At 55.7% G+C, this 26,400-nt stretch overlaps 11 protein-coding genes and 1 non-coding gene across 12 annotated transcripts; 6 read left to right on the forward strand and 6 right to left on the reverse strand.

Moving 5' to 3' along the window:
• The first annotated feature begins 485 nt into the window (after positions 1-485).
• B0T26DRAFT_696606 (P-loop containing nucleoside triphosphate hydrolase protein) lies at positions 486-3,950 on the forward strand. Its single transcript, XM_060441354.1, has 2 exons — positions 486-3,116; positions 3,193-3,950. Exons 1-2 carry the CDS (start codon positions 788-790, stop codon positions 3,615-3,617), a joined length of 2,754 nt encoding a protein of 917 aa, XP_060300894.1. The 5' UTR covers positions 486-787; the 3' UTR covers positions 3,618-3,950.
• Positions 3,951-4,382: 432 nt separating this feature from the next.
• On the forward strand, positions 4,383-4,456 carry B0T26DRAFT_t57. The gene has a single exon. It is a non-coding gene; the product is annotated as a tRNA-Asn (tRNA).
• A 1,471-nt stretch (positions 4,457-5,927) lies between these two features.
• On the forward strand, positions 5,928-6,620 carry B0T26DRAFT_155847 (uncharacterized protein). Its single transcript, XM_060433480.1, has one exon. It carries the CDS (start codon positions 6,156-6,158, stop codon positions 6,543-6,545), a length of 390 nt encoding a protein of 129 aa, XP_060300895.1. The 5' UTR covers positions 5,928-6,155; the 3' UTR covers positions 6,546-6,620.
• A 349-nt stretch (positions 6,621-6,969) lies between these two features.
• Positions 6,970-8,128, reverse strand: B0T26DRAFT_869190 (uncharacterized protein; the record flags this gene model as incomplete). The annotated part of the gene is made up of 2 exons (XM_060447884.1): positions 6,970-7,451; positions 7,821-8,128. 2 exons carry the CDS (start codon positions 8,126-8,128, stop codon positions 7,115-7,117), a joined length of 645 nt encoding a protein of 214 aa, XP_060300896.1. The 3' UTR covers positions 6,970-7,114.
• A 359-nt stretch (positions 8,129-8,487) lies between these two features.
• On the reverse strand, positions 8,488-9,259 carry B0T26DRAFT_748314 (uncharacterized protein; the record flags this gene model as incomplete). Its single annotated transcript, XM_060444950.1, has 2 exons — positions 8,488-8,821; positions 8,892-9,259. The coding sequence occupies 2 exons, from the start codon at positions 9,257-9,259 to the stop codon at positions 8,488-8,490; spliced, it is 702 nt and encodes a 233-aa protein (XP_060300897.1).
• Positions 9,260-10,926: 1,667 nt separating this feature from the next.
• On the forward strand, positions 10,927-12,093 carry B0T26DRAFT_696609 (uncharacterized protein). Its single transcript, XM_060441355.1, has 2 exons — positions 10,927-11,220; positions 11,337-12,093. Exons 1-2 carry the CDS (start codon positions 11,105-11,107, stop codon positions 11,638-11,640), a joined length of 420 nt encoding a protein of 139 aa, XP_060300898.1. The 5' UTR covers positions 10,927-11,104; the 3' UTR covers positions 11,641-12,093.
• Positions 12,058-13,486, reverse strand: B0T26DRAFT_672637 (hemolysin-III protein; the record flags this gene model as incomplete). Its single annotated transcript, XM_060439483.1, has 6 exons — positions 12,058-12,084; positions 12,189-12,281; positions 12,343-12,486; positions 12,562-12,654; positions 12,721-12,792; positions 12,938-13,486. The coding sequence occupies 6 exons, from the start codon at positions 13,484-13,486 to the stop codon at positions 12,058-12,060; spliced, it is 978 nt and encodes a 325-aa protein (XP_060300899.1).
• A 2,282-nt stretch (positions 13,487-15,768) lies between these two features.
• B0T26DRAFT_630604 (uncharacterized protein) lies at positions 15,769-16,833 on the reverse strand (the record flags this gene model as incomplete). The annotated part of the gene is made up of 2 exons (XM_060436277.1): positions 15,769-16,522; positions 16,757-16,833. Coding segments are annotated over 2 exons (831 nt in total), but the record flags the coding sequence as incomplete, so codon positions are not given.
• A 1,330-nt stretch (positions 16,834-18,163) lies between these two features.
• Positions 18,164-19,114, reverse strand: B0T26DRAFT_672639 (PQ loop repeat-domain-containing protein; the record flags this gene model as incomplete). Its single annotated transcript, XM_060439484.1, has 2 exons — positions 18,164-18,864; positions 18,958-19,114. The coding sequence occupies 2 exons, from the start codon at positions 19,112-19,114 to the stop codon at positions 18,164-18,166; spliced, it is 858 nt and encodes a 285-aa protein (XP_060300901.1).
• A 982-nt stretch (positions 19,115-20,096) lies between these two features.
• B0T26DRAFT_155952 (uncharacterized protein) lies at positions 20,097-21,159 on the forward strand. Its single transcript, XM_060433481.1, has 2 exons — positions 20,097-20,578; positions 20,653-21,159. Exons 1-2 carry the CDS (start codon positions 20,221-20,223, stop codon positions 20,799-20,801), a joined length of 507 nt encoding a protein of 168 aa, XP_060300902.1. The 5' UTR covers positions 20,097-20,220; the 3' UTR covers positions 20,802-21,159.
• A 1,079-nt stretch (positions 21,160-22,238) lies between these two features.
• B0T26DRAFT_640131 (mitochondrial carrier domain-containing protein) lies at positions 22,239-24,523 on the reverse strand (the record flags this gene model as incomplete). The annotated part of the gene is made up of 3 exons (XM_060437202.1): positions 22,239-23,003; positions 23,079-24,257; positions 24,329-24,523. 3 exons carry the CDS (start codon positions 24,521-24,523, stop codon positions 22,239-22,241), a joined length of 2,139 nt encoding a protein of 712 aa, XP_060300903.1.
• Positions 24,524-24,666: 143 nt separating this feature from the next.
• B0T26DRAFT_155970 (uncharacterized protein) lies at positions 24,667-25,318 on the forward strand. The gene is made up of 2 exons (XM_060433482.1): positions 24,667-24,771; positions 24,841-25,318. The coding sequence occupies exon 2, from the start codon at positions 24,879-24,881 to the stop codon at positions 25,203-25,205; it is 327 nt and encodes a 108-aa protein (XP_060300904.1). The 5' UTR covers positions 24,667-24,771; positions 24,841-24,878; the 3' UTR covers positions 25,206-25,318.
• Positions 25,319-26,400: the final 1,082 nt, after the last annotated feature.

Raw genomic sequence — 26,400 nt, forward strand, 5'->3', positions numbered from 1 at the left:
GACTCTTTCCGCTGTAAGTTTATTGGCTAGAATAAAGATTGTAGCAAATAACCCGGCATGGAGAAGCCTTTAATACCTTAGGTAGGTGTTTCTAGGGTAGAGATAGGCTTCTAAGATTCTATAGCAGAGGTTCTTATAGTTATTATCTCCCTCGGCGAAAAACCTTTGCGGAGATACTGAGGTCTTTTACATCTTAGAAAGTCCCCGCTAACAAACATTCAGGGATCAGATTGTATCACTGGAGGTACCTCCTGAAATAGCGAACCTGGACCAAGAAATGATGTGAATGACCTGTAAGAGTTGGTTCGGTAACATGGGTTGTAGAGACGCCTCAAAAACTAAATCTCGGATAAAAAGATATGGGTGTAAACCGAGAATAGAGAATAAACGTTGCTGCTGTACGGATATATCACGTACATACATGTACGTAAGGTACAGCACATTACGGGTGCTGTGAGTTTACCATACCTCTCATTAGGATTTGGCACATGCACGACGTCGCTGTCCACCGCTGGACTTTTGGGTGGGTTTAGGTGGGAGTCCTGAGGCTCCTCTAATCCCTGCTCTGCACCACCCAGAGCCCACCACTGCAGCGGCACTGACGAAACCACAACCGAAAGGAGCCGCAACGAGCGACGACGGCCGCGGCTGCGAACTGATACTGACAACGCAATCTCGACACAATCGGCGGCCACATCCCCATTGACGCCGCTGGTTTCAATGTTGCCCGACGTCCGAGACCAGTAGACCTTAGTCTCGCTTGTCGCTTTTCTCCTCACCGCCCGTCATGAGTGCCCAGCTCCGCGCTGCTGGGGCTTTTGCCCCCCTCGCCCGTCGCGTCACACTTCGGGCCGTCCGTCAGTACCATCCACTACCCACCGGCGGACTCCAGCGCGCCGATGGCGCTGCCCGCACAGTCCGCCCCTCGATGCGCTTCACCGCCAACGCCTACCACAACGCCGTCATCGTCCGCAATGCCTCCTTTGCCCGCCTGCTCCCAAAGCTCGTCGTCAAGTTCGCCAGGATCCCCGCCCTGTTCGGCGGCCTCATGATTGGCGGCGTGGCTTGGATCCAGTACCAGGCCATCCAAGTGAGCAACTCAGCCCAGGAGCTATACGGCAACGTCAAGACCACCCTGACCGCCACTGCCTCGGACTTGTGGGGGAGCGCAGTCGACATTGCCGGCCAGACGAAACGCGGCTGGCAGAACACCAAAGACAAGGTCGAGATTCCCGAATGGCTCGACAAGATTATGAAAGGGGAAGGCGAAGCCGGCAATGGCAATGGGGGCTCCGGAGGCCCAGGAGGGCCTGAACCGCCGAAGCAGAGCAAGACGGGTGTCGCAGCCGGCGTGTCGGCTTCCGCCGCTGCCTATGGCTATGACCAGGCGGCCGACAACGACGAGCGAACTCCCGAGGAGATATCCAAGGACGACCACATGATGCACATAACCAAGATGATGATCGAGATACGGAACCTCCTCCAAAAAGTCGGCCAGTCGAGCTCCGTCACCCTGCCATCCATCGTCGTGATTGGGTCGCAGTCTTCGGGAAAGAGCTCGGTGCTGGAGGCCATAGTGGGCCACGAGTTTCTGCCCAAGGGCACCAATATGATAACGCGCCGGCCCATTGAGCTTACGCTAGTCAATGACCCCGATGCCAGGGTCGACTATGGCGAATTCCCCGACCTCGGCCTCAACAGGATTACCGATTTTTCGCTGATACAGAAGAACCTGACCGAACTCAACCAGTCTGTGCCCGACACGGAGTGCGTTTCGGATGACCCTATCCGCCTCATTATACACTCCCCCAAGGTGCCAGACCTGTCTCTCATTGACCTTCCCGGCTACATCCAGGTGGCCGGGGAGAACCAGCCCCGGGAGCTGAAGCGGAAGATATCGGAGCTCTGCGACAAGTACATTCGGGGCCCCAACATCATCCTGGCCATTTCGGCTGCTGACGTGGATCTGGCGAACTCGACTGCCTTGCAGGCGAGCCGCAGAGTTGACCCCAGAGGAGAGCGGACCATTGGCGTCATCACCAAGATGGACCTGGTCGATGCCGAAAAGGGGGCGGCCATCCTGAGCGACAAGCAGTATCCCCTCCGGCTGGGCTACGTCGGCGTGATTTCTAAACTACCCTCGCAGGGCCTCTTCAAGCGGGACACGGGCAACCTGTTGGCCGTCATCAGCCGAAACGAGAAGGCCTTCTTTAGCTCGCATCCGTCCCAGTTTGGCCCCGAAGCTAAAGTCAACATTGGCACTGTCACGCTGCGGAAGAAGTTAATGCAGGTTCTGGAGCAACAGATGTCGTCCAGGCTGCAAGCCACTACAGATGCCATCCAGCGAGAGCTTGAAGAGACGACGTACCAGTTCAAGGTGCAGTATAACGAGGAGCCCATGACAGCAGAAGCATACCTGGCGGAGAGCCTCGACAACTTCAAACACCTGTTCCACAAGTTTGCGTCATCGTTTGGTCGGCCCCAGATGCAAGACCTGCTGAAGAGCGCTCTAGACCAGCGGGTGCTCGACCAGCTGGCGGCGCGGTACTGGAACAAGCCCGTCGAGGATCTCTATGCGGCGCCCAACGAGCCTGATAGCATCGCCGATCTCCCCAAGGCCGACCCCAAATCCCATTACTGGCACATGCAGCTCGACACGGCGTCTTCTGCGCTGACCAGGCTCGGCGTGGGCCGTTTGGCGACGACTGTGGTGTCCGCCGCGGTGCAGTCCAACGTCGACAAGCTGATTGACAAGTCTTCGTTCGCGAAGCACCCGTCGGTCCGCCAGGTGATCAGCGAGGCTGCGGCTACGGTGCTCGAGGACCGGGCTTATACGACCAGCGACGGCATCGAGTTTTCTCTCAAGCCGTACAAGTACGAAGTTGACATCCAGCCGCAGGAGTGGAACCAGGGACGGGAACATGTTGCGGGGGTTCTCAAAGGAGAGCTAGACCAGTGCCAGGCAGCCATGAAGAATCTCGAAAACGTAGTCGGGGGCAAGAAGAAGCTCAAGGAGGTAATGGGGTTCGTGGACAAGGCACGCAAGGGGAACATTGCGGTCGAAGGCGAGAGCAGAAACGGGGCGGGCGGGTTCAGCGCTGCGTTGCTCGCAAGAGGTACGTCACTTCTTCCCTTTACTTTCTCCTGCTTTTCAAAAGTTTGTGTCCGACTCTGGGTGCTAAACTATGACAGGACGCGAAGCCGTGTTCCTCCGGGACCGGGCCGACATTATCAACATGCGCATGCTCGCGGTCAAGTCGCGGCAGTGCAAGCCGCTCGAGAACAAATACTACTGCCCCGAGGTGTTCCTCGACGCCGTGGCCACCAAGCTGACGCAGACGGCCGTGCTCTTCCTCAACGTCGAGATGCTCAACGACTTCTATGCCCGCTTCCCCCGCGAGGTCGAGGCCAAGCTCGGCGAGCAGATGGGCGGCGCCGGCATCGAGCGCTTCGCCCGCGAGGACCCCAGGATCAGGCGGCATCTGGACCTCATCCGCCGCAAGGAGCTGCTCGAGCTCGTCCTCTCCAAGATCGAGACGCTCAACCGCCTCGACACGCACAACGACGCAAAGCTCGACGGCGGGTACAAGAAGCGGCCAAGGCGGTCACTGTTTTGAGTGAGAGGTTTGCCTTGGGATGTTGGGGATGAACGGTTTTTTTTATCTCTTTTTTTTTCTTTCTCAAAATGTCTTTTGTCCATTGGGATGGTGTCTTGGCGCGGTGTCGGTTGTTTCGTGTGTCCTTGTGGTTTGTTCGTCTCGTCGTCATCTCCGCCGGGGATGTGAAACTGGGAGGGTGGTTTTTTTTTTTGCGTCTTGGTTAGTGCACAGTTAGAAGTATTGCCTGTACATATCCTGAATACCCTCCTCGAGTTCTTTTTCTAGATATATATATACATTTAGCCATGTCAAGCATGTAGTGTGATGTGGTGTGTAGTGTTTCTATGTCTCCATTTTGATTCCCAGGATCTGTTGACCTAGCCTGGCATGACCCCTGTCTCCCCCCTCAGGCCATGATATGACATGACTCGATCCCAACCCACACTTTCAACAAAATCAGACCCTCCTTCTGATTGATTCAACAGAGGCAAGATGGCCGAGCGATCTAAGGCGCCACGTTATGAATTACAAATCCCTTCATTCACGATCTCGAGCAGCAATCTCGTGGTCAATTGATCCCAAAATCCCCCAGAGTAAAAATTGACGCCCGCGGTGATTTCTTGTCGTCTCAATGGCTCGCTAGAATGGAAAGCGGGATTTGTATGAAATGGTCTTCTTGGATTTTGCTCGGGGGCGTCTAGGTCAAAGCAAGTAATACCAAGGGTGAAATGCCACAATCCCAATAAGCGCCAGCAAGGCAATTGGCGGGAAGCAAGAAAGAAATCCCTCGTGGCGCAATTGGCTAGCGCGTCAGACTGTTAATCTGGAGGCTGTTGGTTCGACCCCAACCGAGGGAGATGTTTCCTTTTATGGCTTATTTTATTTTTTTGAGTTTTGTCCGGGGGTTTGTGGAAGAAGGGATGTTATTGCTGGACTTGGGCAATCGCAACCTATCGTCGGGATTTGATTTTGTTACGTAGATGGAACTAGGTAGGTAGGTGCTTCCGGGTGCTGTTTACGGCGTGATAGGGGCAGGGGCGAGTTGGACTCGACAAGTCAGGAGGATACTAAGGGGAATTCTTGATCTGGCATTATTATGGGATCAACAACTTTTCGTGCAACTAGTTTCTTGATTGGACCACTGGTTATGCTGCTTGTCGTAGTCTTTCCATCCATGAACATGATGCAGCTGAAGCATTACTTTGTGCGGGATCAAATCAATTCATTCGTATTCTCTTCTAGGAACTTCCATTCGTGTTGTTGCAAATTCGATTCGGGCTCCCCCTCAAAGTCATAGTCGCCCTTTCTACCTAAAGAGGCAAATACTCGTTTAATTCTTGATTGATATGGACTGGTTCTCGTGCCTCGTATCTACCTACCTACGTCCCTCGTCCCTTGCTTGGCCCGTAGAACCAGCCTAGGATAGCTTGTTAGGTACCTTTTGTATACTGCGTAATTGCTAGGCGTGGAAAGTGCTGATCTGCTGAGTTTCTGATAGACCCAGTTGACGTCGACTTCCTCAGGGATATTAGATACCTTGCGCTTTATGGAAGTTCCGAAGCTATATATAGGCCCGGTCTACTATTTCCATCTGTGCCTGCTCTCGTCTGACGGGGCTGGAGTTGATCTTATTGTAGTAACCTCGATTTAACCCCTGTATTGAGGCCATGCTCTTTGACTCCCTTTCTGCCGAGCTTGGGTCTCACATGACACCTTGCTCTCGGGTCCGGCGTCCCTAGTTAAAGAATTTGGCGAGAAGAACAGTCTTGGCCTCGTGGTTGGACGTTGAGAACTATCCTTCGATTTATCGATAGAGATGGACAACAAAACCAACCACAGCGGCTCAACCCCTGGCCGGGACGACGACCTGGCCTGCCTATATCCGTCATCGCCGGTCAAACTCGGGAAAATCAGATTCGCCTCGCTCACAGCCCGAGCCGCGATCATTCCGCCATCTTCGCCCACTCCAGCTCGGAGAATGCTCGAGTCAGCCGCTGCCCTTACTGACGGAGCGTCGACAAACGCGTCGACTTTCGATCCCCCGCCGTCCGTTCCAGGCGGGTGGCATGACACATTTTCTCTCTTGGATTGAAACGGCATGCCGAGCTTGCAGCAATGCTGCGAGGGATTCACGACACCAATCTATTTTTCTTCGTTGCGGACATATGTATAGTATTTCGTGATTACGTTGGCCGCCGCGGTCGGTGGGCCGCCCAGACGAGAACAACTTCGGGCATATGGCCGACCAACCATTCAATTTGCGTCTTTCAGACCGTAGTTGGGTTTCCCGCGCCCGATGAAGCGGTGCCGGCCGGGGACCCCCGTTCGCCAGGTCAAAGTGTCTGCTTGCTGCCCGCCTCTCGTCGAGAGGCGTTCCTTGGAGTCCTTGTCCAGTCCATCTTGCACTTCCTTTAACGAGACAAGGCGGCGTCTGTCTGTCTGGGGGAAGTAACCAAATACGCGATCGAAACAAGTTTTCTTCCTGTGGCTCGATACCGTGGCAACTCTGGTAGGCTCAGCAGGGTAGGATGGCTTCTGAGACAGCAAGATTCTCGAATGGCTCTATACAGCTGGTGCCTGGAGGTTGGTTGGCTGTGTCTGGAATTTGGGTTGTCTTCTAGTCCTTGCCGAATAACCTGGACTCAGATGCTGCCTCTTGAGGGTATGAGAAGGCGACCGCGCAGCTGCCCCTTGCAAGATAGATATGACCTGAAGATCAGGCGGTTCGGGAGTTCGGTCGTCCGTCTTCATCTTCTTCAACTTCCTCTCTGCTCTGGTAGGCAGTGGCTTCCGGCGGCTAATGCTTCGGCTCTTTGGCTGCGGTGGTCGTACTGGACCGCAGGTAGCTTGCTAGGGGGGGGAGGGGGGGGTTTCCTTTTCTGGTTGAACTGCCATTGTCCTGTTTGGCTGGTTCCCCAAGTGTTTTCTGCTGTACTAACTGAATAGACGCTTGGGGTTCTGTCGGATGATAGCTGTGCAGCTGGTGTAGATAATTCAACCCTAATTTCTTTAGTAAAAAAGGCCGTCAATCCGTAATGAACCCCTGATCGGATGTTCGAATAGCAAACCGGTCTCCTGTGGCATCAAGCAACAAGTTCAACCGCACCGTTGTAAAAGGGCCACATAGAACCTAGCGACGAAGAGAAGCCGTCCGGGACAGCAAGAGAACTTCGCCCCTCTTTTCTCTCATTAGTCCGGACATGTTAGGTAAAGGACTAGAATTAAAGAAAAGAAAGGGATAAAAAGGGGCAAAACGAACCCAGACGAACAACCCAAGCGACCTAACCCGAACGACCCAGCCCGAACGAACCAACCCAAACGGGACCCGGCCCAAACTCTGCACACCCGCGCCCCCCCACCCAAGTCTGCCTCGTCGTCGTCGTCGTCGTCGTCGTCGTCGTCGTCGCCGTCGTCGTCGCCGTTATCGTCGCCGCCGTCGGCCCAGCCCCAATTTCTTCGTCGCCGTCGTCGTCGTCATCGGCCCGGCCCAGCCCCGAATTCCTCACCGCCTGCTTCTAGGCGGGGTATGCAAAGTCTCGGACACTGACGTCCATCTCGGCGATCAGGGCGGGATCCTGCTCGCGGCCCGCGTTCCACGCGAGCGGCGGCGGCGCGGTGGTGGTGGTGGTGGCTGCGGTGGGGGCGGCCGCAGCAGAGGAAGAAGAATCAGCAGTGGTGGTCGTGGCGGTGGCGGTGGCGGTGGCGATGGTGCCGGAGGAGGCGGCGCCGGACCCAGGTTTCAAGTCCAAAAGGGCTCGCAAAACTCCCCCCTCGGGGGCCTTTCTCTCCCGTCGGTGGACGGGGACCGGCGGAGCTGTGAGGGAGTTGCTTGTTAATACCGATGTTTGATGGCTGGTTTTGTTTGTCTTTCTGGCGGTAACAGAGGGGTGAAAGGATTGGACATATGTCACGGGAGAATGAGAATGAATAGATGGGGGTTGATATCAACTGTTGATATGCATGTGAGGAAGAAGTAAGCATATATAGGGCGGGAGGTTAGGAGAAGGGCACGTGGGAAAGGAAAGGGAAGGGCGGAACAAACTGGTCTCAATATAGCGGCTTGGGCATCAAGATAGATACCGTACCTAACCCCCCAAAAAACAACAACAACAACAACTCAAAGGCAAAGCCTGAAGTAGTGGTGGCATGTGTGAGCATAAGATCCGCAAAAATGGGGTTGAGATGGGAGGCAGAGTAAAAAGAAAGAAGCTTCGGTCCAACATGCCTTCGATGTCGGACTCTTCGTCCGACTCGGCGATGGCCGAGTTGCCATCGATGGTGATGCAGCCACGCAGCGCCCGCGCCCAATCCTTCATGTTTCGGCCACGTTGGCCGTTGCCGTTGCCGTTGCCGGCGCCGTCGTCGCTGCCGCTGCCGCTGCCGTTGCCGTTGCCGTTGCCGCTGCCGTTGCCGGTGTCGTCGTCGCTGCCACTGCCGTTGCCGTTGCCGGTGTTGTCGTCGCTGCCGCTGCCGTTGCCGGCGCCGTCGTCGCTGCCGCTGCCGTTGCCGGCAGGGGTGGTGGTGGCCATGCTGGCCAGTCGTAATTTTTTTTTGGGACAAAAAAAGCTTGATTGGTCGTTCGCTCGAACGAAGGAGAGGAAAGCTAGTCTGGGCGCAATCCGAAGAAACAAAGAAGAGGAAAGGGTAAAGGGTTGAGGGGGACGACATTAATTTTTAGTCGTGCTGGATGCCGCTGTTTCTGTGCTGCCGGCTTGTTCTATTGCGTCTCCACTGCACCCCTTTGCTATTGTTCTCGCCCGTCACTATTGTTCTCCTAGGTCGCTATTGTGACCCGCTCAGGGCTTCCTATTGTTGCCTATGACTCACTGGTGTTCACTTCGGTTCCTATTGTGCTCTCACTTTCTCCTCAGCTCGCAGGGTCTCGGTTTCAGTCTGCGGCTTGGCCTGGCCCCGAGGCTTGCGCCAGTGCTGGGCTGGTGAGAGGCGACGGCGACTTGGCAAGATGCAGCGTGAGTGCTCCCCGGCAGGCCGTCTTGCGCATCATCTCTCTGGCAAACCTATTTGCGCCGAGCTTCCTCAGCTGCTCGCCGGGCCGTGTGGTGCACGTCTTGTGGGCCAGGAGCCGTTGCGGTTCCTTCAGCGGCAGCTTTGTTTCGATCCTCACCAGCTGCGGCCTGGTCAGTTGCAGCTGGGCCAGAGTTATTCCAGCCAGTCCCTTGCCGTAATGGCAGTTCCACAACGCCATAGCGTGCCTGCGGGACCTGTGTGCTCACACATGTTAGAGGGGTTCTTTTACCGTTGCAGAGTGACTGGGTAAACGACGACTCGTACCAGTTGCGGGCATGCAGCAGCACCTTCTCCTGGTAGGCTCTCGACCGCGAGGCCTTGCTCTCCATGTCGCCGTCCTCGCGCTCGAGCTTGGCCACCAGCCTCGAGCGGTGCTTGGACGAGAGGGTGCCTGCCGCCGATTCGCGGGCGTAGTGGGCGAGCTCGTCGTCGATGCTGGCCAGCCGGTCCTCGTCGACCTTGTCCCATTCGGCATTGTGGCAGTCCAGACATCGCAGGCGGGTCCAGTACCGCGCAACCACGTCGCGCCGCGATCCTTCGCAGAGCTGGCCCGATGTCTGATACTGGCAGTGCAGGAGGAACAGGGCCCAGTCCCCGCAGCCCCCAAAGTGGAAGGTCGCAAAGTGGCACATTCTGGGTTTTGTTCTCGTTCGTCTTTGTTTTCTTAGTCGCTGTCGTCAGCTGGATGTACGTGGTGGTGAATAGGGGGGAAAGTGGAGACGCATTGTTTACTTTCAATGCTTGGCGAGCTTGTGTCCCCGGCCTTTACGCCCAACTTGTTGGCTTCTGGACACTCTGATAATTACTTTCTGTCTTTTGATGGGAGAGAGCGAGACTTGAATAAAGAGATTCAATCTGGGAGAAAGAGGTAAGACGAATAAAGGCAGGCAGGCCCCCGTGTCCCGATAATATATCGAGCTGTTGTCTTACAGTCTTGGCTAGGTTGTCACAAATAAACTCTGGCCAGGCATCAGGCTAGACGCACAGCGCGGCCGGTCATGACGACAATGAACCGTTTTGGCGCTTCCCGTAGCCCCGGAATCAATCTCGCAACTAGCTAGTCCAGGGGTTACAACGGGGAGCTTCCCATTACGTGGTGAACCACCCAAGCCAGCCGTTGATTTCGCCATGACGGCCCAGCGCCAGGTCCCCGCGTTTCGACCAGAAACATGGAATGGAATGCACGAAGTTTCGCTATCCAGAACCAGCAATTCCCCATCTTATCTAGGTATTTATATCTAAGACTGCCAATATAGCTAGTTGCAACGCACACAACCCAGCTATGCACTCCTGTATTCCCTGGAGGCGCCGCAAGGGACACATGCCACACCATGCCACACCATCCCCTGCCGTGCCCGTCTCCCCCTTGGCCGCTGCAGGTGCGGCGTGCTGCACGATTTCCCGCATTGCATTAGGGGGCGCTAGCGAAACAGAAACTCAAAAAGGCAAACAGGAAACAGCCCGGCAATCTCCCCACACAGACCCTCTCCCCCGGGAGTCCAACCGCCATAGCCCGGCTAGCAAAACCCCAACGGTCTGGGGTGGTAGGCTGCGCTGTGAAGGGGAGGGTGCTGACCTCGCCGCGCCCATAGCACCCACGTAGAGAAGGTAGACAAAACCTTGTTCCCCAGCCTCTACCCCAGAAAACTATATCGTCGAGTCTTTTGCATGTGATGGCGAGGACCTCTGATGCAACCGACATCGAGCGTGTGTGCCCCGAAGGCCAATCTATCTTTAATAGGTATTTCTAGGAGAGAGCAATATCTTGAAGATTCTACCATAGGGATTCTTGTAGCAATTGCCTCTCTTGGCGAAAAACCTTCAAGGCGAGCCATAATTTAAATCTTGGAAAGTCCCCTACTAATAAAAATTCAGGGGTTAGATTATAATCTTAAGGCAACTTAGGGAAAGGAAGGGGGGGGACGAAAACTTGACAAAAAAAGGGAGGAAGAAAGAACGAATACAATTGACGAAATAAAAGGGTGGGGGGGAAGATGAAAGAAAACGCCTGGTATCAAACTGTCACCTTTGTATTTTGTTCGTATGCCGCCTCAAATATCGCCCATAACCATTATCTAAAAGAAGGGTAAAGAAAAAAAAAGAAAAAAAGGGAAAATCATCTTTTGAATCGACGAGGCTGAGATGGCCGTGACCTGCAACACAAGTATCAGGAACAAGTCCATGCAGATAAACATGCACGCGAACATCTAATAAAGATCCGCTAAGCTCAAGCGGCTAAGGCCAGCAGCCGTTGCGTTTTCAGCTCCAACTCCGGCTCCGACTGTCTCCAACAGCAACATGGGAATCCCTCCCGCCCATTTCGTGATAAAGCGCCAGGATGCGCCAGGCAAAGCTCGGCGCAAGGCATTTTGTTTCTTCTCAAGGGAGGGGAACCATAAACTGGAATGAATGACGAGGCTGTCGTCGAGACGAGAGTATAGAGGAACAGGATTTAGTAATAGATCACATGCAGGCCTATGAATGAGACGATGCGACTATCACCCATCCCACCGTATTTCCCTCAAAGCCTCGTCGGTCTTGTTTCTGCTCTTGTCGTTTTTATTCAAAAACGACAAGCGCGGCTGTCGATCGTGTGAGTTAATCAGTACCATCAATATTTTCCAATCATTTCCGACTCGGTTCATGCCCCCCTCCCCCCCCCCCTCCTGCCCTTTTACTCTCGTACAAGGCCGTTAATAAACAGCGCAGCAACATTTGGACAACTTTAGCACGATTACTTGTCTTGTATCTCATAGACAGCTTAGCAACCCGGACTCTCACCCTGAGCGAGGGACGAGAGATAAATGTACAGGGCCAGCCAAGTGCAGGGGCAACAGCCACGGGCAACGGCCACGGGAAACTTCCCCTGCCTACAGGACGGCTGGGAACATATTTGCCGATGCGCAGGTGGTTGTTGGTCCTGCGGCCCGGTCCGGGTTCGACACCCCGTTCCCGGCTCGATGTCGAGGCTGCGGGGCTTGCCCGTCTCCATTCATTTTCTTCAAGTCCATAGTGGACTTGGATGTAGTGCAGCTCCTAGCCTGCGCTACCTAGGTAGTTCAGCCTGACATTGAGATTGCAGATGTCTTTCTTGCCAAGTTGATACAAGAGCTGCTGCACAACGTACGTAAGGTACCTTAGGTATGGCAAACGTACCGTTTCCAAAGCTTGCACATTCCACACACTGAGGTGCCGCCGAAATCATGTCCGCAGGCCGATGGAGGAGCCCGAGACCCGATCACAGACCACCAAATAGGCGTGGCAAGGTAAATCACCTACCCCGAGGTATCTCTAGCGTAACGGATCCAGAGCGAGGAGAATGGCGCCGTCTCTAGAATTGGCCTTCCGAGGGAAAGGAGTCCCAGGTGTCGTCTCCCCTTTCCGGGCCGATGCTTCCATGGGCTTGGGCTCCTTCTTAGAGGGTTCGGACTCAGGGGATTTTGGGCTTGAGGCACGTCTAGGTGGGTGAGGTTCAGGTTCTAGCCCCGGCTCTGACTCGAAATATATTATTGTATGGACACGGTATGGTACTATATATATATGTTGAATAAGGATACATACAGTGCCATCGAGGAAGGAATCCCACCCCGAGTATGTTGCAGCATGTCCGTAGCGTAGTTCCAGAGCCCTCCAGGTGCAGTACAGAACCAATGGCTAAAGATGGTGGATCAAGACAGCTTCAGTTTTCTCGATGGACACCCTGGAGCTGGCACACATCCAGCGTATGGCAGCTTGTAAAACCTTGCAGCAGAGCCGTGACGTGCGTGTACATCGCGAACAAGATGGCGACGTGGAAGATCTGGTGCGAGCTTCCCCAGATATCAAATCTACCAGGAGGCAAGCGCTCCGGGATTCGGAACTACAGAGATGTTCGTCAGACTTATTATTGTCTCTCGGGGAATATGGAGCATGCCGGGTGAGCGTGCAGAAATACCGCGTATAGGCTGACACCGGCGCCATAGAACACAAGCTCGAGCAGATACCACTTCATGCCCGAGTACTGGAGCATGTATTCGAGCCTGTAACGCTAGACTCCGTGCAGCAGGGGTATGAAGGACGAGGCGCCAAAAACAACAAAGGCGCCCACCCTCACTCTCCGCCACCGCAGCGTTCTGAGCGAGGGATTCGAGATTAGAACACCGGTGGCCGTGCCCGTAGTTAAGACCTAGAAATTTGTGTTGTGTTAAGTGATTTTGGCCTAGCTGCTATGTAGGAGCGAAGGTCGCTCGGAGATAGAGAGAGAGAGAGAGAGAGAGAGAGAGAGAGAGAGAGAGAGAGAGAGAGAGAGAGAGAGAAAGAGAGAGACTGACAATAGCCCAGTGCAACTTTTGCAAGCTCGCCTCGCAGAAGAAGACGTAATATATCCCGGAAGCAAATGTGCCCACCGTCACAACGACAATGCCCAGCAGATCCATTGCGTGCCAGACCTGCTCTGCGCGGTACGAGTGGGGCTGCAGCAGGTGGTAGAGCGCGCTGAAGAGCAGACAGATCTCGGCACACCAGAAGTAGATTCCAAACATGGCATAGTCCGCGGACGAGACATTGAGAAATTGCGGCTCGCCTAGGTACCGCAGGAAGACAGTCGCGACGAGCGGTAGGAGGATAGCTCCGACTAGGTGCGTGTACACGTTGCACGTCTTGTTGTGTAGAAAAGTTAGGCTGGCGAACAGCTCCAGATAGTCTGCCTTCTCGGGCCGATAGCCGCTGAGGATGTACTCACTGTCGAGCTGCCATTCGGAAGCCTCCTGCCGCGTTACCGTCCGCGCTCTGGCCGTTGACGGGGGTTGGGCGCTGTTCGTGGTGCTGCTCGTAGCGACTTTCGGCACTTGCCGTTTTTTTAGTCCTGCTCCTCCAGACATTGTCGTTTTCTTATGAGATAATTATATCTGAGCGGGCTGCGCTGGCGATTAAGAACAGCGGCTGTAAATGATGGAGACGAGGCGAAGGATGCGGATTGCTGCAGGCAAGGCAGAGAGAGGAGCGGATAGACGCTTGCAAAGAAGGTATCATGCGAAGCAAGGGATGGAGGGCTTTCGCCGAGGAAGCAGGCAAAAAGCCCACGGCTGGATAGTGCTCTCTACACAGTGGTTAAGTCGTCCACATCGTATTGGACGACACCCGGCCAGCCAGCAGTCGGTTTTCTTACAACGACGTCCTCAAGACGAAATATCCCCTTCTTGGGTCTGGCAGTGCGCAAACCCTGTAAGATCCCCTATCCGTGATCTCCTTTAGACTTTTGTTGCGTTGACAGATTATTTCAAGGCCAATACCGGGGATCCTGAAATGTCACGAACTAGGTATGGCCCCAGCAAGCCGTTCCGGTTGATTATTTACCGTGAAATGGTGAACATACAGGACGAGGTCGACCTTCCGGAACATCGGTGTAAGTGAGCAAGCAAAAGGAATCAAATATGGACGGACGTAAGGCAAGGAGCGGAGCCGCGAACACGCGGGGGCCAGACGGGGTTTTTAATTACGGAAACCAACCTAGTTTCAGGATGCCATCCATGGATGACTAGGGACACACCCCTGTTCGGTTGATGGAGCAAAACCAAGCCCTGTTTTAGTTGTCCGCCCCCACCATTAGTTACCTTACCCAACCCCGGTACAGTACTTTTCACCTACGTCCATGTACCTCAGGCACCTGACCTGCGGCCTGGCTACACACTCTTGTTGGCAAGCAAAATGCAAACCATGGACTCGGAGAAATGGACTCTAACCGAAAGAATAATGGGCTGCAACCTGTCTACGACTAGCCTACCAGCTTCTGTCAAACGCACGGGGAATGAATGCCCAAGGAGCTGCAGCACCGTATCCCCGCGTTAGCTTCAAAACGAACGGAGCAGTTCAGGCCCCGATTTGATGGCCCACTGCTGCGTCGTAGTGAACAGGGCCCAAGGTAGTAGTATGAAGGGTATCGAGTCGATATGGCCCCTGACATGGGAATTGGCAGACCAGACCGGGCCAGAAGGAGGAACCCCAGATTGAACTGCAGACCAAAAAAGGGCGTTCAGTCCATTAGTCCCGCGGTTGGTTGCTGGCCTCCCATCCATGAGTTTGAACGGACAAAACAATAAATAAAAATAGAATTGCAATTGTGTAAATAAGAATACATACCCACCACCCCCGTGCCCACCGCCCACCGCCCACCGCCTAGCCCTCCCGGTATCCTAGCCTAGGTATGGTAAGGTAGGTGCCAAGTCCTCTTCAGTACCTGAGTTCTCTCTCGTACCCGAGCTCTCTCTATTTCCAGTAGCCACCTAGCCAGCCAGCCTGTTTATCCTTCCTTTTCCTAGTTCTTGGTCTTAGCCTTGATCTTAGTCTTAGTCTTCGTTTAATATGCATCATGATGATAGCCTTGGGCGAGGTTTTGTTGGTGGCGGAATACTATAGCGTGCTGTCTCTTGTCTCTGTCCTTGCTTGTGTTCTTTTTTTTTCTTTCTTCTTCTTCTTTTCCTTCGTTTTCTTCTCTTTTTTTCTTGTTCTTTTCTTGTTCTTTTTCTTCTCTTTTTTTCTTCTTCTTTTCTTCTTCTTTTTGCACTTTTCCTCTCCCGCCCCTCCTTGCTCGCTGTCAAACTCACTTGAGTCGGCCAGAGCCATTTCGCGCAGCTGATGCCCGCCGTCCACGGCTGCTAGTAGACCTTAGACACGTCGCCGCGAGAACTGCCTGCGGGGCTCAGTTGGCCGCCGCGGTGTCGTTTGTCGGGGCATAATCCATCGCGTTGCTATTATTATTAGTATTAGTATTGCTGTCGTTTCTGGCGGCAGCGCTGACTGAGGCGGGCGTGGGGATGGTGCTGCTGGCGCGATCGGCTTCGTACTCGGCTACCGCCGCCGCCGACTCGGCGCGGGTTACAAACCTGTGTGAGTATCCGCAGTGGCTTAGCAGCGGCGCCGCCATCTGGCGCGGCGGCGGCGGAATCATGTTGATGGCTGGCACTTGCTGCTGCGGGCTGTGCAGGGGGCTGTTGCCGTTGCTCGACGGCACGTCTTCCATTTCAACGTCCGAGTCCGAGTCCGAGTTCGAGTCCGAGTCCGAGTCCGTGTCGTCGCCGCCGTAATACTCGCCGGCGGCCAGCTCCTGGTCGGCGACGCTGTGCTGGGCGAGAAAGTCGATGATGGGGCGCGGCTCGTCGGTCCTGACGCGCAGCACGACCTTGCCGCGGGCGGCGGGGTTGCGGAGGCGGTCGAGGGCGCGGGCGTAGTCGGCTATGTCGAAGATGTTTGCCTTGTCGAGCTGGCCGTGCAGCAGGCCCTGGTCGAGCAGCGAGCTGATGAGCTCGAGCTCGTCGGGCGCCGGGCCGACGAGCGAGTAACCCGTGGCCACGCCGGGCTCGACGCCGTGGGCGGGCCGGTGGTCGCTGGCACGCGCCACCACGCTGACGATCTTGCCGTACGGCTGCACCACGGCCCACGCCGCCTGGAGTATGTTGTCGGCCGGGCCCGCGCAGTCGAGCACGATGTGGAACTTGGACCGCCGCCACTGCGTCAGGTCGCCCTCGGCGCGCTCGTTGAGCACCTCGTGCGCGCCACCGAGAGCCCGCACAAAGCCGACGTCGCGGGCGGGACACGTGGCGACGATGTGGCCGGCGCCGGCGCGGTTCGCGAGCTGCACGGCCCACGTGCCGACGGGGGTGGCGGCGCCCGTGATGAGCGTCAGCTTCTTCCGGTTGGGCTCGGGCAGCATGCCTTTGCCCATGGGCGTCCAGTGCTCCTTCCTCTCGGGCCGCTTGAGCAGGTCCTGGTCGAACAGGGCCTGGAAGGCCGTGAGCGCGCTCATTGGCACCGCTGCACACTGCTCCCAGGAGAGAAGCGTCGGTTGGACGGCTAGCTCAATAAACTGGGCCACAGTGAAGGGCCGGGCATTACCCTGCGAGTCGAAGCTGGTGTGGCCACTGTTTTTTTTGGGGGGGGGAGGGGGGAGGGTTGTTTAGCTGGTTGCGCTGTGTGGCCAACATGGAAACATGGGATGTGGTGTGCTGCTTCGCACCCAACGACAAGACTTGGTGTGAGACAAAATAAAAGGGGGGGGGACACAAGGCGGCAACGAAAAAATAGAAAAGAGAGGAAACGGGAAACAATAAATAACAAGAAACCAAACAAACAAAAGAACCAGAGAAAAAACATACTAGACCTGCGCACCCGGCTTAAACGGCGAGAGAAACGGGGCCGACACGACATAGCCCGAGAACTCATAGCCCGGGATGTGGCGGTCCGCGTTGTTGTGCGGGCGGTCGAGGTCCTCGCGGGAGAGGGCGACGGCGCAGACCTGGACGACGTGGGCCCGGGGCCTGCTGGCGGTGGGGTCGGGGAATGCTGTGGGCCCCGGGTAGAGCGTCTTGGTGTGCCTGTCGAGGTAGAGGGCCTCAAGCTGGAGCGGAGGAGTGGAGCTGAGCCAGGTCGACATGGCGGAGCGGTGGTTGGGCTTCAAGAGAGAGGGGGAGAGGGCACACGAAGTCTTAGTCTTGCTGCTGTGATTTGTGATCTGTATTGTCCCGTTGGCCCGGCCTACAACAAGCTCCAGACGGCGGTTGGGTCTAGTTTTCTCGTGTGCTTGTCCTTACTGGTCAGCGGCGTGTTGCGGTGTGTGTTGGGGTGGGTATCTTGCTTGTCGATGGGCGGTTCCACTCCCAGTGGATGGGGGGAGGCTCCTAACCAAGAACCAGCCGGTGATTGTGCCAGCGAGTGAGGATGGATGTTGCGGCGACGGTCGAGCTCGCAGCATCAAAGACCACTCATGCTCCCATCCCAGACACGGCCGAATTATTGCCAAAATGAAGATTGTACCCAAGATGAAGTAGCGACAACCGTCGGGCGAAGCGCCTTGGGAAGCTCTGCAAGAACCAAGGTAGTCTGCCCTGTGGAGAGGGAGCGATTTCACAGCCCTTGTGATCCGGCTTGGATTTCTCCGGCCATCGGTGGAAAAAAAACGTAGAATCCCCCGCTGTGGTTGCCGCCGCAGTTTAGATTGTCCGCTGGCTCCCTCCCTTCCCCCTTCCCCCTTCCCCCTTCCCCCCTTCCCCCTTTTAACCCCCCTCCCGAAACTTTACTACAGGGTAGTAGCTTGTGGCCAGCCTGGCAGCAGCCACCTGCCCGCAACCAATATTTTATTTTATTTTTGTACCTTGACCAAGGTACTTGCCGGCAGAGAGAGGAAGCTATGCAGGAGTTGGGTGGTAAATTCTGAATGCAGCTTCATTACGGCAGATGGAAAAAAGCAGGTGCTTGTGAGTTACCGTGATGGTACAGTATGCAGTGCAGCGCAGTACGCAGTATTCGTCAAGAAGGTCAAGAATCTCATGTCTATTGTGTTGTGGCTCAAGAAGCAAAAAGTTTCTTCTCAAAAAGGGGGGGTCTGCAGCTGTGGAGAAGCGGAAAAGCAAAAGAGCCGAAAGCTCAAAACAAGCGCAAACTCCAAAATCGAGGCGCCCTATGGCCGGCATCCAACCGCCGCAAAAGAAGAAAAAATGAATAAAAAGGGGGGTGTGCGTCAATCGCAGGTGTCATACAGCCAAGGCAAAACGGGCAACATCCGGCTAATCAATCCGCCGCTCCTCGTCGTCGCGTGGCCCCCTCAGGAGCGCCTCGGTCTCGCCGCCTCTGGCGTCGGCGCCGCGGTACAGGACGTAGTGCTGCGTCATAAAGATGAGGTCGTAAAACATGGAGACGTTGCCGAGGGCGAACTTGACCGGATTACCCGTGACACCAGACCAATCACCCTGCAGGTAGCTGTCGATGGCCAGCTGGGCGAGGCTGAGGACGCCGCCGACAAAGTCGAGCAGGATCTGGCTGATGCTCCAGCCCTTGGTGGAGCGGTTGCGGTAGTTGACGAGCACCTGCGGCGAGTACTTGATGACGGTGACGACGAGCTTGACGTACGACACGGCGTAGACGACGTCGAGCCACAGCCAGGCGCTGGCGGGCGTGTCGTGGGTGCTGTCGCGGTCGGGCGCGCCGGCGACGGCGAGCAGGATGACGGCGACGCCGGTGACGCAGCCCGCAGAGATGCCCAGGATGAAGCGGCTGGGACGCGAGCCCGCCGACGGCGCGAAGCCCCACGCGCGCGGAAAGAAGTACTGGCTGCTGGTGACGACGGACAGCAGCAGGCCGTGCGCTGCAAAGGTGATGTCGTTGAACTGCACCGTGGGGGTGAGCCCCTTGTTGCGATGGGCGTACTGCGCGCGGATCAGGGGCGAATAGAAGAAGGCGACGTTGGAGACGAAGTAGGCCGAGAAGCCTGCCAGCAATCGCAAGGGAGAGGTTAGCAGCCGTCCCAAGGTACTGTGCTGTGCTGTGCTGTGCTGTACATATATTCTGAGAAGGGACATACCTAGCGTGTTGATCAGGGGAAAGTCGACGGTGGTGCCCGACGTCGATCGGCGGCCAAAGTTGAGCGAGGGCTGGCCGTAGAAGGACAGCGACCAGGCTATAAAATACAGCCAACCGAACGTCGCCGACAACGACTCGAGGAATCCAAAGACGGCCATGTCCGCGGTATCCTTTGCATTATTATCCGGGGCATGTGTCTTCCTTTGCGCCGCGATTGCTGTCGTGTCGATGTGGTTGTGATAGTGTTGCGACGAAAGGCGGATGGTTCGCGGTTCTTATTGCCGCCTCCAGGGGGGGCGCGATGGCGTCAGACGGCCTGGGGCTGGGGTGCTAGACAGGGGGCCGGGGCAGGCAACACGCGCTGCGCTGTTTCACCCCCAGCCCCCGCCCTACGTATCCTTAGCTGGACACCTAACCCAGCCCCGGGCAGGGCATGTTTCTTTGGCCGCTGTGTAACCGTGAACCGCAGCGGTGCTTCTGTCATGCGCAACTCATTAAGAGTCCAAAATCACCTGCAAACTCTGAATAACGGCGGGTATGTCTCAGCCTATGTCTTATGATGTATAGTACTCATTTCTCTCGCCCATCTCGTCCATCTAGGCTGCATCTAGAGGGCAGTCGAGATCTCTTGCAAGTTTCCAATGTCCGGCCATCTGTTTAGACAGGTTTGGCCGAGATGCGACGGGCGGCACCGGCATCGGCATCGGCATCAGCAGCAGGCCTGCAGGCTTGCATATACCCGACATACGCAGTATACATGACAGGGCTGCGGCACGGAGCTGAGCGACGGTGCGCGACTGTTGGCCTAGAGCCCACGTCCGTTTGCGGATTCGGCGGCTGTGCCACAGGCCGGCGTGGTCGTTACAGCGGGCATCCCAACCTGATGGGACCGGGTCATGGATGGTTGATGCTCGATGCCCGATGCTTGATTGGCTGGCGGGTTGATGCACACTTGACAACTGTTTGTGTAGTCGCGCTTACTTACCTACTTGCTTGCTTGTTGGCAACTACGTAACTGGCTTAGGTTGGGCTGGATTTGGCTTTGGCATGATTGATGCCATGGAGAGAAACTCACCGCCAAGATGGGCGCGGGGGGGGCATTGGGATTGGGCTGACCGACCCCTGCCGTGATGCCCCTTTGTTCTATCTGCCATGTCATGATGATCTCTACGCGTATACACCACCTCTCTTGTATCGTCACCACCGCCTTGATCTTGTATCAACCCTCTCATCTCCCATCCCCAAAACCGCACAAGCATAAATAATGCCTCAGCCCAGCCAACCCTCGCTCCTCACCATCCCCCTCGAGCTCCGCATGCTCATATACAAGGAGCTACTCATCTACCCGCCGCTAGCAAGACAAGCACAGCGGCAGTCGCGCAGCATCCACCCGGCCATCCTCGTCGTGTGCGTGCAGACCCACGACGAGGCTGCCCCCGTGCTCTACGGCGAGAACGTGTTCCACGCCCACCCCGCGGCCCTGACTGCGCAGCCGCGCCTCGAGCCGTGGTTCCCGCCCGTTGTCGAGCTGCCATCATTATCATCGTCTTCGTCGTCGTCGTCCACGGCGAGTTCTGGCAGCAGCACGCTGGCCGCGTACACGCGCATCCGGCGGTGGAAGGGTATGCCCCCTCCTAACCCGCTTCTATAACCCCCCCCCATCTATCAGTTCCAAGCACTAAGGGCAGGTCCCTAGTCCAAGTCAACCTCGACTTCGCGCCGGATTATACACGGGACGACGTGACTGCGGCGTTTGCTGGCGCCGGCGAGCTCGAGCTCGCAGTGTGTCGGGGGTTTTCTGCCGTACGTTATAAGTACCTTACATCCCTCTCTCGTGAACTGTAGCAAGGAGTAAAAGAACGACTTAATGTTAAAACTCAAAATCTCGTGTGAAATATAGTTCGCGGGCGGCGCCAGCGCCGACGCGCTACGGCGCTTCGAGGGCGTGCGCGGGCTGCGGCGCGCGCGCATAAGGCAGTCCCCGCCGGGTTACGAGCGCTACGTCGCCTGGCTTGCGGCGGGAATGACCATGGCGCGTGGGGCTGCGAGGGAAGAATATGAGTTTGAGGACGAGTTGGAGCGGAAGCGTTTGGCTGGGTGGGGAGGAGGAGGTCGTGGTGGTGCCGACTCCTGACTGAGGCGGATGGATATCCTCTGGGACATGTGCCAAGTGTATTGAAATGCTCGCGCCCACCAGTTACGCATACACACACACGCCCTTGGCGAAAGAATAGAAAACGATTAACAAAGATTGCAGACTCGTGCGTCCGTCTATCTGTCTATCTATCTGCTACCCATCTACCCAAGTGTGCGTCCGTCCTTCTTTCTAGGTACCTACCCACCAGGCGAGGCAATTGCTAAACCACGTCGCCCATCATCTACAACAAAGAAAGCAAGGGGGCAAAACCAGAATAGTCACTAGAACCAAGATGATTGATACACTCCGACGGTGAGAGAGAGAGAGAGAGGGCGAGCGAGAAGAACAAGGTAAGAACTAATTATACGGTAGAGAGAATGGGGGATAGAAGATGGGGAAAAAAGAGCAAACGTCCTCTTTTAATTACTCCACGACAGCAAAAATACGACGAGAGTAAAAAGGGGGTGCGAACGAATGGTCAATCAAATTTAACGAACGAAAAGAAAAAGACGAGAAAAAAGGGAAACCCCCATGATAATGCACGCACACATGCTTTCCCCAACCAACCAACCAATGCAAACATTTTTTTGTCGTGATTTTTCCATTTTTGGCTTCTGCTTCAAATGCGATCCGAACAAACAAACAACAACAAAGAGGGCTTGCTCTCTCCACGAATGATGTGCCCAGAATTAAAGAAAATGGCGTGTCGTAGGTAACAATGCAAGCATGTAAAGCCCGACACGGTGTGTTTGTGGAGCCAACCATCCCAAAATGTCCACAACTGCCGTGTCTTTGCATTGCCCGCCTACTGTGTTACCCTGCATTGTACAGTATATGTCCTGAGGGGGCGGGTTCATCGATCGGGGTAGGTAGGTAAGGTAGGTGCGAGGCGGGGTGAGGCCAGGCGCAGGTCTCAGCTGCCGCCCGCCTGGGGTAATGGAGGTGAGGTAGCAGGCACCGGGAAGGTTGGGGGTTTGCCGAAGTGCAATATCACACCACACCACATCGAACCGCACAGCACAGCAAAGCATAAACCCGCACGCGGGCCCATCCGCTAGCCGGAACTTACAAGTGCAACCGTGACCCTCACAACGCAGAGGCCCGGGCAAGCCAACCAAGCATGAAGGAACTTGAAGTGGCCATACTTAGGCCGTGCTCGCGCTGCTGCTGCTGCTGCTACCCCCCTCAGCTGGTATCCATTGCCTCAGCACCTTCCATCCCTTCTCGTTCGGCCCCAGCTTCGTGCGCCCAAGGTTCTCGTCCAGGTCGAGCAGAATCTTGAGCGCGTTCCGCGACCGCACGAACGGCGTGTCGGGTGTCGTGTCCTTCATCGCCGCCGCCACGTCCACCACGCCGCCGCCGCCCAGCTTCGACTCCGACTTGACCCCGCCCGGATATGGCAGCGCCGTCTGGAGCAGCTCGTAGGCCGCGAGCGTGAAGCCGAACTGCGGCGACGACCGCAGGATGCGCGCCGGCCCGCCCTTGAAGAAGGCCCGGAACCCCTCCTCCTTGAGGATCGTCTTAGCGGCGTGCCTCAGGCCTGTGTACGTAGTGTCGCCCTTCCGCGCCTCGACTTGCAGCCGCGTCTTGATCACGTCGCAAGGTGTCGTCAGGTAAGCCGCCGGCATTCCAGCGATGGCGCCCGATGTCAAGAGCTGGAGCACGCCGAGCTTCTTGGTCGGCGACTCGCCGAAGAGGTCCTTCTTCAAGTGGGCGTATGTGGGGAAGTAGATGGCCGAGAAGGGCACATCGCGCAGCAGACACGCCGAGGCTCCCTTGTACAGCCCGACCAGACCCAGATTCCGAATGATCCACATGGCAGACCGCTTGGGCGCGCCCTCGACGCTCTTGGCAACCTCGCCCTGGACCTGGAGACGGATCTTGACGATTTCCAAGGGGTTCGTGAACACCTAAATCAGACCCCAGTCAGCATTACCGCACAACAGAGCTCGGTCATGGTACAGCACAACAAACGGATGACATACGACTTGACAGGCACCGGCAGTGCCGCCGGCAATGATCTCATGGTACAGCTTGATCCCCTGCTTGTCGGAGAACCATCCTCGAACAAGATCGTTGACCGTGAGCTTGATGGCCTTCTCGGGCGCCACCCCGATGAGCTGCGGAACGACGCCCGAGTACAGACCCCTGAACCCCTCGTTCCGTATCACCTTCCGGAAGCAGTCGATCGAGTTCAGATACAGCCTCTGGCCCACCGAGGCTGACCTCTGGTTCTGCATCCTGGTCTTGACCAGATCGATGGGGTAGACCATAAAGGCACCGAAGGCGCCAGCGAAACTGCCGAGAGCAAAGTTGTAGCCCGACTCAAAAGCTTGTGCGAAGAAGTTCTGGGAAGTAGTCCTGTCCGCTGGAGGGCCCGCTTCGTCGCTCTGGATCCCCCGGTTTCGCCAGGACGGGTCGAGAACCTTGGCAAAGTCCCGCAGGCCAAGGCGACCTGACGGCTCGTCGAGACTGGCAAAGTGGAACAAGATGTTGGCCTCCATGGGGGTGAACATGGTGAAGCGCGTGACCTTGGCGGCGTGGTTGAGGAACTCGGTCCTGGTTATCTTGCCGTCGGCGCTCTTTGCGCAGGCGCGTCGAACGATGAGCTCTACCAGGTCCATCTCCTTAATCATGTTCTGGAAGGCCCTAACGTTGGCATACGACACCTTGCTGCCCTGCGTGATGTTGCACAAGGTATGCAGGTTTTCCAGCAGGTGGTCTGAGAGCTTGTGCCTGGACGTCTCCATAATGATGCGCTCAAAGTCCTCGGGCTCGATAAAGCCATCGCCATCCTTGTCGAAGAGCTCGAAGGCCTGTCTGATCCTCTCCCCTTGGAGGCCACGCAGCATCTGCGAGAATTGTTGGTAGTCCAGGTTGTGCCTCTTGGTCTTGCTGCCAATGTACAGCCTGGCCCACTCGCAGTCCCAGTTGAAGGGGATGCTGTCGGGCCCCTTGTTGAGCTCGTAGAGCTTGCGGAAGTCGTCGTACTTGACGGTGCCGAGGCGGTCGACGTCGAAGAGACGGAAGGCAATCTCGTACTCGGCGTCGGGCTTGGCGAGGAGGTTCTCGAAATAACCCCAGTCGGCGAGGTTGACCTTGCCCCTATTCCTCCGGTCGGCGACGCGGAACAGGATCGAATACTGTTCCCGCTTTATCTTGTGCTGTTGTCAAACACGCCTACGCGTCAGCTAATTCGCTATCGGCGACACAGCAAAGCTGCTGCTCGGCTTACATAGTCTTCGTTCGGGGGGGCGACAGCGTCGATGAACTGTTCGGGCCCCAGAGCGAGCTCGCCCGTCTCCAGGTCTGTCTGAGCATGGCGGCTGAAGCGGGCCTTGGTCTGGGCGGAAAGCTGTGTCACCTCTGGCTCCTGGGAGCCGATGAGGGTCTCCTTGACGGCCTCCTTCACGGCTGCGACCTTGGCCATGGTGGTTGACACGAGTATGCGCGCGAATATTACGAAGCTGGAGGTGCCTGCCGGAGCGAGACGGGTTAAGAGGAGAGGTCGGCAGCAAGCAATCGCGGGGATGCCACCGTGTTATCGCGCGTTGTGTTGAGTGGGCCGATTCTCAATGCCGACTCGCTCGCAAAAAAAACAGAGAGGGTTGGCGGGAGTGAGTCAATTTGCGACAGCTAGCTCTAACTCGGGAGTAGCCAGAGCCAAGCAACGTGAAGGTAAATTTGGCTTTGTCACGAGGGTCAGCAGCTTGGCGGCAAAGCTGAATCCAGCGTTCCAACGTCCAGAGCCCAACGTCTAACGCAACGACACTGCACTGCACTCAATGCAAAGAGTGACTCAATGGTATAGAAAACGAACGTCGCGATCGGCGCAGCGTAGGTCGCAGGTGGATATCCGAGGGAGGGGTGCAGGAGAGGAACACCTGGAGAGGGTAGGCTTGTTGGCCGAAACAGGAGCTCTATCTCACCCTCTAATTTTTTTGAGCCTTTATTTTTTTTCTCTCATGCTCCGTCCAATCCGAAGTGGCAATTCGTCGGTTACAGTGGGGGTCAGCTCAGCCTTGGCGGGCGGCTGGGCTGGCACGGCTAGGGCTAGCTGGGCAGGCCCAAACAGCCGAGAAAAGCCCACTGGCCAGGCCAGGAGGAATTAGTTCGGGGTTCTCCGCCATTTGGAGTTGGGGGGATCCACCACCGAAAGTACAAAGCTCTGTCGAAAAGGAAACGCTTTACCGTCGGAGACACGAAAAGAAAAGAGCGGCATCACGTAATCCCGAGGCCAAAACGTGCAACACACAACCTTCTGTCCCAAAGAAAAAAAAAGTTTAGCGCGGTTTGAAGATTTTAACGTTCCACGTTTTCCACGGAATCCCCGAAGCATGCTAGCGCCGAATCAAAATCTCTACGGCAGGGGTATGTCATTGGATATATCGGACGATCCCGCCAACCAGAGGAAGGAAGCACGAGTTGCTGACATGCAAGGGAAAAAAGCTTGTTTGTGGCTTTTCCAGATGATCGATCGAATTGGAAAATCCATGCATGCAATGGCGCTCGAATGCGAAATTCCACGGTCAGCAACAAGTAACAATAAGTTTCATTGGATCCGTATGGTTTTTACTGTGAGTTTTGTAAGTGCCGGATAATCACTATTAGTGCTGTTGCCTGTGACGTGTAAACAAGCCGCTAGCACACATACACACATGAGTGTGTGGCGGTTGATGCCGCAAGGTCGAGAGACTCGAGACGAGCCAATGCACGTCCAAGACGGCGGTTGAATCAAACAGAAACAATACAACCTTACCCACACGCAACACACACTCAAGGACTGATAATTACGAAAACCGTTTTCCATTCCCATGTCTATTTACTGCTAAGCTACTACTCTTCAGTGCCGTAGAGAAAGCCCATCAGCCAAGCTGAGCTTTCCCCTCGCGCGCAATGTTCAGATTATTTGAAAACTCCTTTTCTCGCCGAGAAAATGAAGATTTGCAATATTCTTCCCTCCGCCCACCAAAAGTATTTGCTTAGAGCAAAAGATATAATAAGAATATAACACAGAGTGTCCACCATCTGTATCTCTCTAAAAGAAAATATGCTCATACCTTGTCTTCCGCAAGCGCGCCCCAGTATAACATCCCAATTCCTACGCCCGCCAGGATGCCGTCTCATTATCTCAGCCACCCCGTGATGTCTCAAAGTGCAAATAATAAATATAATAAAATTCCTCAACGCCATGACAAAGGAAGCAGACAAACAACCAGTGATCCTCATCGCCAACATTATCTGCTCGCAGACGGCAAGATCAATAATAGAAATAGCAAAGGGATCTCCCAAAAGTAAAGGAATCGA

The sequence above is a fragment of the Lasiosphaeria miniovina genome, assembly GCF_030549165.1.
Source record: "Lasiosphaeria miniovina strain SMH2392-1A chromosome Unknown B0T26scaffold_2, whole genome shotgun sequence".
Classification (NCBI taxonomy): domain Eukaryota; kingdom Fungi; phylum Ascomycota; class Sordariomycetes; order Sordariales; family Lasiosphaeriaceae; genus Lasiosphaeria; species Lasiosphaeria miniovina.